The 11297-nt window shown below is 35.3% G+C and overlaps 1 protein-coding gene across 1 annotated transcript; it reads left to right on the forward strand.

Annotated features, from left to right (window-relative positions):
* The first annotated feature begins 1124 nt into the window (after nucleotides 1-1124).
* haus1 (HAUS augmin-like complex, subunit 1) lies at nucleotides 1125-10667 on the forward strand. Its single transcript, XM_088911262.1, has 9 exons — nucleotides 1125-1213; nucleotides 2009-2183; nucleotides 3630-3765; nucleotides 5021-5155; nucleotides 5415-5538; nucleotides 6577-6642; nucleotides 7284-7355; nucleotides 7758-7805; nucleotides 9296-10667. Exons 1-9 carry the CDS (start codon nucleotides 1193-1195, stop codon nucleotides 9377-9379), a joined length of 861 nt encoding a protein of 286 aa, XP_088767388.1. The 5' UTR covers nucleotides 1125-1192; the 3' UTR covers nucleotides 9380-10667.
* The last annotated feature ends 630 nt before the right edge of the window (nucleotides 10668-11297 follow it).

Genomic DNA, 11297 nt, shown 5'->3' on the forward strand with positions numbered 1-11297 from the left:
TTAATTTATTTTATGGTGGAACAGCACATATTAGCAGAAAAATAACGTACATTTAAAATGCAGTTGTCACACCCAGATTCGAGTTTTTGCAGATACCGTTGCATTTAAACAATTTGGGTTGTATCAAATTTCCGAAGTGAGAACGTACACAAAACATGTAATACGTTTAAAAGCACTGAAGGTAATTTTACGGAACATGATAGCTCATAAAGCAAGGAAGACTAGCATAACGTTGCTGTCCTATTAACATAAAGTAACCACTTCTTCCAAAATCATGGAGTCAATAAAGCGAATAAAATAAGATATGGATTAAAAGACATATATGTGTTGGGTCGGGTCCACACCCGAATGCCAGTGTAAGCAAGTAATACACTTAAAAACAAGAGAAAATTGTTGTGTATAGTTTCGCTTAGCGTGTACAATAATACACTTCATATGCATAGAATAAAAATAATTAACAATAACCACTCGGATACGAGAGAGGACGTTACAGAACATTTATGTTGGTAAAAATTACTTCCAGACACTAGTGCCAGTCTCATGGGTAGCTATGTGCATATTGCAGCTTTGCAAGCTTGCTTGCATCTTGATAGCTCTATGTATCTTCAGAAAAACACTACTCTATAGTTACTGCTTGACTAGATCTGTGCAACGACAAAGGATATCTTACATGACAGCAATATTAGATTTGCAATGGTGAATACAATAGGCCATTTCTGATTTGGCAATGCTGTGTAAAGCACTGTATATTAACATAGATTTTAAAAAAGTGATGCTTTTCAAACAACAACAATATCACATTTTTAGATGCCGTCTTCAACACTCCTCTCAAATAACTATAAAACAATTATGTTCAAGACAGTCACAACACAGTGAGATTAATAAAGAAACCAGTGATATTTCTAATTTGTGCCTATGAAACTGTTCCTTCTCTTGTCCTGCTGGTGCCGCCAGCTCACTCGCTGCAGCGCCAACAAACTTGTATGCGGCAGAATCAGAGGACGTTGCTGATTGGGTTGTCATTTCCGAAACACCAATCATTACATGGGTCTCACGTCCGTGCAGAAAAGAAACTTCGAGGCGGGAGTCCAGGAAATAACAAACTGTCGGTCGTGTTGCATTATTGGAGGTGTTAGCTATAGCGTGTGGGTAGATTTTATAAATTTGTTTTTAGGTTTTACCGAATGTTGATATGTGCGAAAAGACGACCAAGGTATGTAAACCGTCTAATACGGTGCATGATTAGTATAAATGTATATGTAATGTTGATTTATTAGCTAAAATAATTAATCTCTTGATTTCGGTGTAGGAGACGTTCATTTATCTTCAATCGGCAATCTAGCTGACCTTTTTTCCACTTTCGTTGCATTTAACATTAATGTGGCAGTCTTTGTTTACGTTTGAAAAAGAAAGTAACGCTACTAATATACTGTGCCAGTTATAAGGGTGTGAAATAAGCGAATAGCTAAATCTGGGAACTTCTGTAGCCCACTTGAAACATCGAGTTTAAATGCAGTTATTTATAAATAAGGTTACATATGGAGTTGTAAATGAAAAAAAATAGTTTACATTTGTTCTTTTTTTCAATAACTCCAATCACTTAAATTTATCGTTAGCAAATAGAAGTTATTTCCTACTAGGAATTCTAGGAATGATTTGTGTTCTTTCAACCAAGTTAGCATATACTCTGGTAAAAAATACGTACTTTCTACACCTTCATCTTAAAATGTCCCATGTTTATGCCTCGTTTAAATACCTTGAAAATTATAGATCAAACCCAAAATAAGAAACTACAGCATGCGAAATGTTTTTTTTATATATCACACAGTGTTAAAATGTTACTGTATCCTTTATTTTCAGTAAAATTGTCAATTGTCATTTTAGTTTAAAATCCTCCCTTTAGTATGAAACTACTAAACTACTTTGGAGTGTTTTATTCCATGCGAACAAATACTTACACGAGAACCTTTGAATTACAAATAACAAATTGCTTCATTTAATATCTTAGGTTACACAGTGGCTCAATAAGATATTTGGGGACCAGCCAGTACCATATTATGAAGTGAACAGTCGGACTATAGACGTACTGTACCAGCTGGCACAGAGCAGTGAAGCCAGATGCAAGGATGAGACTCTGCTTCTAGAGGATCTTAAGCAGCAAGCTGCTGAATACAGTGCAGATGGTAAGTACACCAGGTGGAAGTGCTGGAGCTCTTGGACGACCTCCTACAGAAACCGTCTGTGGGGCAAGATTTTTACTTGTAGTGGTACAAGGACTACCAACAATATTGTCTTTATTCCATGTTTAGCCATTATTTAATGCATATTTCAAAAGTGGGAATAATATTAATATCTACCTTTTTCAAGGAACAAGGACGTGGATGCGGTATTGTGCATTTCAAGTCAAAATATTAATATTATGTCTGAAACTAAGAAGTTTATGAAGTGCTGTAGAAGTATGATGAATGAATTAATTAATTAAAACAGCAGCAGAAACTTTAGGTGAAGGGGTAATCGGTTTCAAATAAAATTCTCATTGGCTGAGTCACATTATGTTTTCCCTCATGATAAAAATAGACATTCTCTTTAAATTTAGTTAGGTAGACCCAGCTAAATATTTGCTACTTAAATCTATAACTCAGTGCTAGCATAGGTTATTTTCTTCAGGGGTGTAAATTGCTGTAATACATAGTTTTAAGTATGGAGAAACAGAATAAGCCAGAAATCTTAAATCTTTTGGCAATTCTCTCAGTTACATTATAGCAAAGATTGTAGCTGAAGACTTGATAGTTAATATTCCACTTGAAAGACCTCCAGTTAACAATTCGACTTCAGATTTACAGTCATGCATTATTGTAAGTCAAGTCACAATAATCAAGGAATCCATCTTATGTTAAATGTGTTCTTGTGCATACTCAGTTATTGACAAATACATTAAATCATCTATAAAACCGTAGTCAGTTTCAATTAATTTAGAACTGTTTACCTTGTCAGGTCCATATTTCCTCATACTTCTTTGTTCTACAATTTCTACAGCTGTCACACTCTTTTATAGCTGTATCTCTGTCAGGACTGTCATTCAGTCACTGTCTTTGCAACAAGTGGGTGTTGAAAAATTAGACTGGATAAAAAAAATGCGGTCTAGTGCGCCGTCATAGTCATATTATGTAGATGTTTATCCTGTAATAGGCTGATAATTTTAAGACTACATTGACTTTACATTTCTAGTTGTGTTCTAGTGCTTCTCAGGCATTTTCAACTGAAGTACTGTTTGTGTCCTCAGTACTCTTCATTCTACCATTTGGAATCCTTATGTGATTTTCTTTTTAAAAACAGAAATAGGCGACCACAAAAAATAACAATAATCATTTAGACATTTTTTGAAGTATATAGATAGTAGATATAGATAGTCTCCCGTGTATGATTTGGATTTTAATTGCCGATGTTTCTTTTCATGATTTCCCGTCAGTGGTAAATTGTGCTTTGATCAGTTCTGCTGTGAAGCTAAAGTTTTCTTACAAAATAGCCTGTTAACTCTTGTTTAGTGAATTTCTTTACACCAATTCCCGTTCTTATGATGCCCTTTAGAAGTTACCATGGTGAATCTGTAATCTGTCTTGTTTTTCCAGGAAGCTACGTTCAGGAGCTGCTGCTCCAGGCAGTGGGGTTGTCTTCCAGCAGCTTGTCTAAAAGGGCCTTTAGCAATCTGAATGTTCTGGAAGGCAGTGCCATGGCCCTCAACACCAAAGACACCTCCCTGGCAAGGTACGACTAACATGACCAGAGTGGCACAAAGATCAAATGCAGCACAGTGTGTTTTATTTATTGTGTGACGGAGCTTATTGTCACTGTTGGAATTGTTTGGACAACTGGAATTAAAGACATTTGGCATTGTTGTTGTTAATGCTGTGTCATTAGGAGCCTTTCTGAAAAGTGTTGATGAGCAGGATGATTTGAACGGCCTCCTATAGTCTCTTGTTCTTGTTTCCTAACTGTGCAGGACTGTAAATCAAAAGCAGTTTTCCTAAGGATCAAGTCTGGGTCTATAGATGGGATACATTGTTATCAATAAGGCTAAGGCACTGATCCATTAAATATATGGTCTGATCTGTACTGATAGTGGAAATGTGCAGGAATATTATTTTTTCAGAAGGTCGTAAGTAAGGGTACGTTTGTCTAGCTACTGGCCCCTACCCAGCTCAGTATCTTGTAGATTGGCTTACACAGTCTGTGTGCAGTAAAGCCATGTTGGAGACTGTGATTAATTAGTTAACCACATTATTCACTTTGACTGTGGTAAGGTGCTGAAAGCTGCTGTTTTTCTGGAAGTATACTGTAGCTCCTGGCAGTGGCTCAGGAAATTCATATCAGTGTATAGTATTTAGCTGTTGGTTGCTAGGCTATCAGTGGTCAAATAAATTCCACCAGAAATTATGGCTTCAGTATTATTAATTCTGATGACTGGTTGTGAATTCTAAAAGCAGGATAAACTGTACAGTACTTCAACATGGGAGATATGTTTCCTCTTAAGACCTGTCTTTGGTAAGTGATGTAAAATTTGTAAGTGACATGTACTTTGCTCACTTCATCTAAATAGACTCTATTGTCTGATCTCCATTTATACAGCCAAGGAAGCTTAAGAGCCTTAAAATGTATGATTCACATAGATTATTATTCAAAGATCAGTCTAATGTGTAGTATTTTGTCCAGGCAATTTCTCTACTTGAATGTTTGAAACTTTGTAGCCACTGCTTTTGGAGAAAAAACAAACCCTGATAAGTGAATATTCCCTTACAAAAATAGGTAGGGATTTTTATCAATTTAGTTTTCTTTTGAATTAATGTATTTTCTTTGACTCCACAGCCGATAGAGAGTTTGAGAGATTAAATCTGTCTTTGAGTTACAGGGTGTATAAACTGGGGTTATTTGGTCAGTTTATTAATTTTAATCAGTTACTAAAAATTTTGTGCAGTATTCAAAACAGTGTATCAATCTCACTGTAACGTCAGCATTTTTCTAGTTTTGTAGCTGCCATGAATGACCTGACAGCAGAGCTTATGACAGTGGAAAAGAAAAACCGTCAAATGGACCAGGACCTCACCATTCTGAGGAGAAAACTCACTGCTGCTATCGTACAGAGGAAGGCTTTACAGGAGTAAGTGGAATGGCATTTGGTCTGCATTGAAGTTAATATTTTGTATTTCCAAAGACATACCTTCATGCATAGTTATTCACCTATTTTGTGTCTTTTCAAGAGCACTATTTAGCTACTGTACTTATTCCTGTCTGTTTTATCCTTTCCTTTAGGATAATAATCTCATCTCCTGTTTTACCAAGGACATATATTGTTTATAACACTATTGCATGCTCCTGTACATTCTGAAATTATAAGTCAAATGTTTCTTTTTTGTTAGGGACCTGACTAAAATTGAAGAATCTGAAGAAGTAGAGAATGCTAGAGCTGAAAATAGACTCCAGAATCTGGACTTTCTCAGAGCAAAATCTGAGGACTTGTCATTTAGAATAAAAACAGCAGAGGTCAGTAGGATTCAAATATAATTTCTCTAGTACAGTATGTGTAGCTAGATTACCAGTGAAATTGAAATGATACTACTCCACTGTTTCAGTTAAGGCTTGCTTTCTAAACTTGATATGAAAAAAAATGTATTTTTGGAAAGTGTTTTTTAATCCCTACTCTCTCAATTTTCTTTTGTTTTTTGTAGTTGTGTTCTGGCTAAACACAGAGGGGAAATGTTTAGGAGGTGACAGGGAAAGAGGAAAAACAGGTTGTTTTTCCTCTTTCCCTGTCAGAACAGAAACAGAAAGAAAATTGACTCAGTACAGAAAGTACTGAGTCAATGTGGTAAAGAAAACAGAGGCCTACGTACTGACTACTCAGAAAAACCCCAGACTGCTAGCAAGTTTTCCATCCTATATAACACCTCTACAGGTCCACAAGAGAGATAAATTGACTTCTAAACCAACAGAATATGACCTAGAGTTAAATCTCTCTCTTTAAATCTGGATGCTACAAAGTGAATGGGAAACATATCATCCTATTCTAAAAATGCAGCTAATCAGGACTCTCATCAAATAAGGGATTCTTTATATAGGACATCAGAGGTTCCTAAAAACAAGAGAATGTCAAGCTCTCTTAACACGATTCAAATACTAAACTCAACTCTGGTCTTAATGGCTGATCGGAACAAGGACTTTCTTCACTTGGCACTGTCTCTTCTCTCTGTCTTTGTCTTGTCCCACATCTTCTCTCTTTTCTGTCTGAACCTGCCTGTTTTACACTGTGTTCCTAATACACTAAGCCCTAAGGTAAACCAGTATAAACTTGATGATTGCTTTGATTTGTGAATCTCCTTTGATTTGAGTCCTACATCTCAGCAAAAGACCACCTTGCTTTGAAGCTCCTGAGAACTGGAAATGTTTACACAAGCCAGGTGCTGACCATTGTTTGTTATATTATGACACCTCAATAGCCAATTCCCAATAAACAGTAACAGTGTTTATTATCTTTTTTTTTATTTATCTATCTTATTTATATTTTTGGGGGTCTCCCTACAGGATCAGTTGTCTGCTACTGGGATGGTGCCTTCCTTAACTCACCAGGCAATCGTAGAACTTTCAGAGGTAAAATATTTCACAATTCTCCAAAACTGTGGAATTTAAATTTACACATGAATCAACAGTTTCATAGACCCTAAGTAGCAAAAAACTGCTTAACATTGATATTTGACTGTATTCAAGATGGTGGCTAACCACTTATTTTGTTTAGATTTTCATACAGCATTTGAAAACATTTTTTTTCCCATAAAAGATTAATTCTTAAATTGCATGCAGTAAACTTTTTAGGTAATTGTTGTATTTTGTTTAAGAACTTAGGTTAGTTGTTTAAAAAACATTATTCATAGTACAGATAAGGGCTAAATTCTCACATTAGAGTCTTACATTTGTGTTTGTGAAGCACTACATGGATCTATATTAGAATCCACTACCCTTAGTAGTAGATCATATATAATATATTATATATTAATTTTATTTGCGACTATGTCCTTATTTCTACATTGCTTTTCCACTCTTACCTATTTCCTTTTTAAACCTATTTGGGGAAAAATAAAGATCTTATAGTACAAAACACACTTCCTGTGCAAAGAGTTTAAAAGGAAAAAGAATAAATCATACTAATGATTATTGCACACACGCACGCAAGCACGCACAGACATTTACTGGCATGTTGGAATTTTTCAAATCTGTTAAATTTCCCTTTGCAGAAACTTGCCAAGCTAAAACAAGAGACTATACCACTGAAAAAGAAGCTGGAGTCCTATCTTGACTTAACACCTGTAAGAAATCATCCTTTCACTCTTGTGTGCATGAAATCTATATAATATTGGGGGTTTGGATCCTTACTATTTTCAGAATTGCCTAACACATTAAATTGTTTGGTACATAAGGCCACTAGCACAAAGGTTTCTACTATAAGGTGCACCTTATCACATGAGAAGCTTTTGTGAATGAGTCCCATGGTTATTCTAATGGCGTCAATCATGTTAAACTGTGTCGAACATTATGAAAATTATGTGAACAAAACTTGAATGCATTGTGCCTGCCTGTAACTGTATATTAATTGGTCCATGAAGGACTTGGGAGTGTTAATGTATTTAAATGCAACTATAGAAATCTTTTACTCCTGTTATATTAATATAAGCCACTGATCACACTGTCCTTTTTGTATGTCTTCACAGAATCCATCTCTTGCTCAAGTAAAAATTGAAGAAGCTAAAAGAGAACTGGTATGTCTTTGTGTTACCTGAGGTGCCTAACCTGCTAAAACTGTTTCTATTTTTTTACTATTTCATGGGAAATTATATTTAGTAACAAAAAGTACAAATCATAAATACAAAGACCATTGAGAGGTATTCAGCTTCTGTGTGTCGTGTTGTTGACACCAATAGAGTTTAGCTAATCCACATCTTTTGGATCTTAGTTTATCTTTTTCTAATTTAAGAGATACTGCTTCAAAGTAACACACAAACGATTATATAGCAAGTATGTAATGGCAAATAACATGCAAAAATTAATATCTTGTTGTGAGTAAAGTATTTGACCACATTTTCTTTAGTTTCCAACCCTAACCCTGGAGAGCTCTTGTCCAGCAGGGTTTGTAGCTAACTATGAAATAATTCCAAAAGACCAGGAACAATTTATTAGGATCAGTTAAAGAATTTAGAATACAAATCAGAACACCTTTAGTCCTCACGGACTAGGAGTTCCCTCATTGAACAGCTTACATGCTTGTTGGATGGGTAACATAAGCAAGTGCTTCTAATCTTTATCTAACAGGTGATTTTAGTAATGAGCCTAATGAGATTATGACTCTCCAGCACTAGGTTTAAAAACCCCTGCTTTATAGCTTTTGTGTTGAGTGACCATTCAAAATATGTATTGATCACAGGGTTGTCATTATGGGCTCCCACACTTGTTATTTGTGTGCATTTAGTAATTAGTACAATGGTGGGAGATAATGGTATTTTTTTAGTGGAATGTTTGATGTGCACGTTATTTGGGTAAATATACGTTTTATACCAAAAGTTAAATTTGTGGCCTATAAGGTTATATCACTGTGGATCAGATAGACTAGAGATGCCACATCCTTTCACGTGAACCAGCTGGTTGTGGTGGAAAAGGTCCATCCGCTAAACATTCACAGCAGTGCTAATTGTCATTTATAGAGGGGTGGGTAGTTCCTAAAAAAATCCAAAGTGGGCCGTGTTGTTTACTTAATCATTTTTCCCTCACGTTTAGATGTGTAAGTGAGGGCAGTGAGTTTAGAGAAGATAGTATGCCAAAGTGGTTTGAACTGTTGCTCATATACAGTGTGTGTCGATACCCCTCACCCTCCTCTTCTTAATAATGACTGTGATATGGAGAAGCTCGCATGCTTACTGGTTCATAAGGAATTTTAAAACCATTAATTGAATTTATTTTCATGAAATAGCAATACAAGATCAGGACTTTCAGTTACAAAACCTAATTTTAGATGTTAAAAATAAGGCAATTCATTAAATGACTTGAATAAAGCATTGCCTAATCAACATTTGAACCTATAAAGAAAGTTATATAGCTCACTTACTCTTTGAGTTGTCAGTGAGCTCAGGTATGCTTGCATGCTGTTGGATTGCATCTGTCTAAATTGTTTACGTAGCGTGATGCTGCCTGAAATATCGATTGTTAATTCTGTGGAAATGTTTAATTGGATTTTATTTCCCCCTTTGTATCTCAGGCTGCCATTGATGCTGAACTTACAATGAAAGTGGATATTGTGAACATTGCACTACCAGAACAACGTGGAAGGCATCTAAAATAAAAATATTTTTTTTTCTAAAAAGTATGTTTTTAATGCTTTTTCTATAAAAGAGAAAATAAATGTAGTGACATATTTGAAGCTATATTTAATTTTTAGGTCATGATTTTAAGTTTTAGCTGGGCTTAAAGAATACTCTGCTCACACATAGCTCCTTGTCCCAGAAAAGTATGCAAACTGTCTTGATGTGTTTTTTTTTCTTTCGTACTGCAGACAGGCACAATTTACAGTATGTGTATTATCCCATGGCTGAAAGAATGTGATCTGGTAGTAGTAATAACAAATCATAATAGTAATAGACTTGTAGTATTGGTGAAGAGATGCAGGATGATTCCAAAGTTTCCACCTTTTTATAAGATTAGGCTGAGGGTTATCCCTGGTGAATCCTGCTGGTGACACTTTTTATTTGGTTATATTTAGTGTGTAGGTTACTGTATAGTTCATTCCATTGAAACTTTGGGATTTGCTCATAAAGCCTGGATGAAATGAGGTTGGGTTGGGCAAAATAAATTCCCCAGACCACTGCCTATTGTTCTTCACATCAATATAGTGCACAGTAATACAGTATGTGTTCGTCCTGACCCAGAGAGCATTCATTGGTAGTTTAAAAGGAAGTCAAGGCAAGGAATTCAACCTAAATACTTATTTCTGATTATATGTCATATTGAGTTTCTTATATACTTCTAAATTATCAATACTAAGTATTTTTTTAATGTTTCATTTACAACAGTTGGCTGGTAAGGTCAATTGCGGATTGTTATCAGCTTGTGCAGTGTACAGTATGTTCCACTTGTCTTTATTGATACTTTATTATAGTTAGTGATGCCAGCAGCATGCTAATGTTTACATTAAACATTTCGTCACATACGTTAAACATTATGTGGAAAATCATGCTTCCTTTCTTAATGGGTGGTTCTTCAACATGCACTGACAATGAACCAATACAACAAAGATAATCAATTCCAACTTTAAATATAATTAAGCATGTATTTTACATGATTGGAATAAAAAAAGAAGTTGGAAGATCTCAGGAATTAGTGGGAACTTAAACGTTTCCTTCATAAAAGCATTAAAATTATTACACAGTGTTCAGTGACCTCATTTTACAGACATCATGCAGTGATTGATTCAAAGCTACATGCAACCAATATTCACTTTTACACTGAAATCTTCATTGAGTGTGTTTCAGAACTAGTGATCACTTGAAATCACAAATGTTTTTGTTCTAATATAGTCACATATATATATACAGTATGAAATATCCAAAAGAATAAATATTTATTGTACTGTACCTTTTTGTCTGTCTTCTTAATCTAATAGTCACAAATGCAAACTGTAAAGCAAAAATGACAGTTTTGGCTTTACTGTCCCAATATTTTGGACATCACTCATATGTTTTTGATTCCCTTAGTCTTGCTATAAATATGCATTTACCATCAACATTTTGGTCTAAGAAGATAGAAATCCTATTGCAATATTGATTGGTTGCTGTGTGTGATCTTGGAACCCTCAACTACCAGACAGTTTCAGAAAGATATAATTTAAATATAATGCAAGACCCAGGCTGTATAATGATGTCTCAGTGTATGACTCAATTACCCGGCTCAACAATTTAATGGTGGATTATCACATTAGAGGGATATGCTCAATGTTAGCATTTTCCATGGAAGTGTTTTGTGGTTCTCTATAAGCGTCTGTGTGAGGCCCTTCTGATACTGGGGTTCTGAAATCTCAGTGATCAAGATGGGCACCAATGGATGGACTCAAGTCCTACAGCAAATCAAAATCCTTGAAGATTCAGTCTGTTGGCAGGCTATATTGAGTCATGGTTTCACTGCTGTGAATCTGCAATTGAGCAATTGCAGGGGATCCCTGCCACTCAAAGTATTCTTAATTCATCCAGACTTAAGGTGGTTGCAGC

Source organism: Atractosteus spatula, chromosome 3 (genome assembly GCF_055471065.1).
Source record: "Atractosteus spatula isolate fAtrSpa1 chromosome 3, fAtrSpa1.hap1, whole genome shotgun sequence".
NCBI lineage: Eukaryota > Metazoa > Chordata > Actinopteri > Semionotiformes > Lepisosteidae > Atractosteus > Atractosteus spatula.

What these genes read in the sequence shown, in the direction of transcription:
- haus1 (XM_088911262.1), top strand. Translation starts at nt 1,193, where the DNA reads ATGTGCGAAAAGACGACCAAG. An exon ending in TGTGCGAAAAGACGACCAAG is followed by an intron (nt 1,214 to 2,008) that starts GTATGTAAACCG and finishes TTAATATCTTAG; the next exon opens with GTTACACAGTGGCTCAATAA. An exon ending in CCTATCTTGACTTAACACCT is followed by an intron (nt 7,356 to 7,757) that starts GTAAGAAATCAT and finishes ATGTCTTCACAG; the next exon opens with AATCCATCTCTTGCTCAAGT.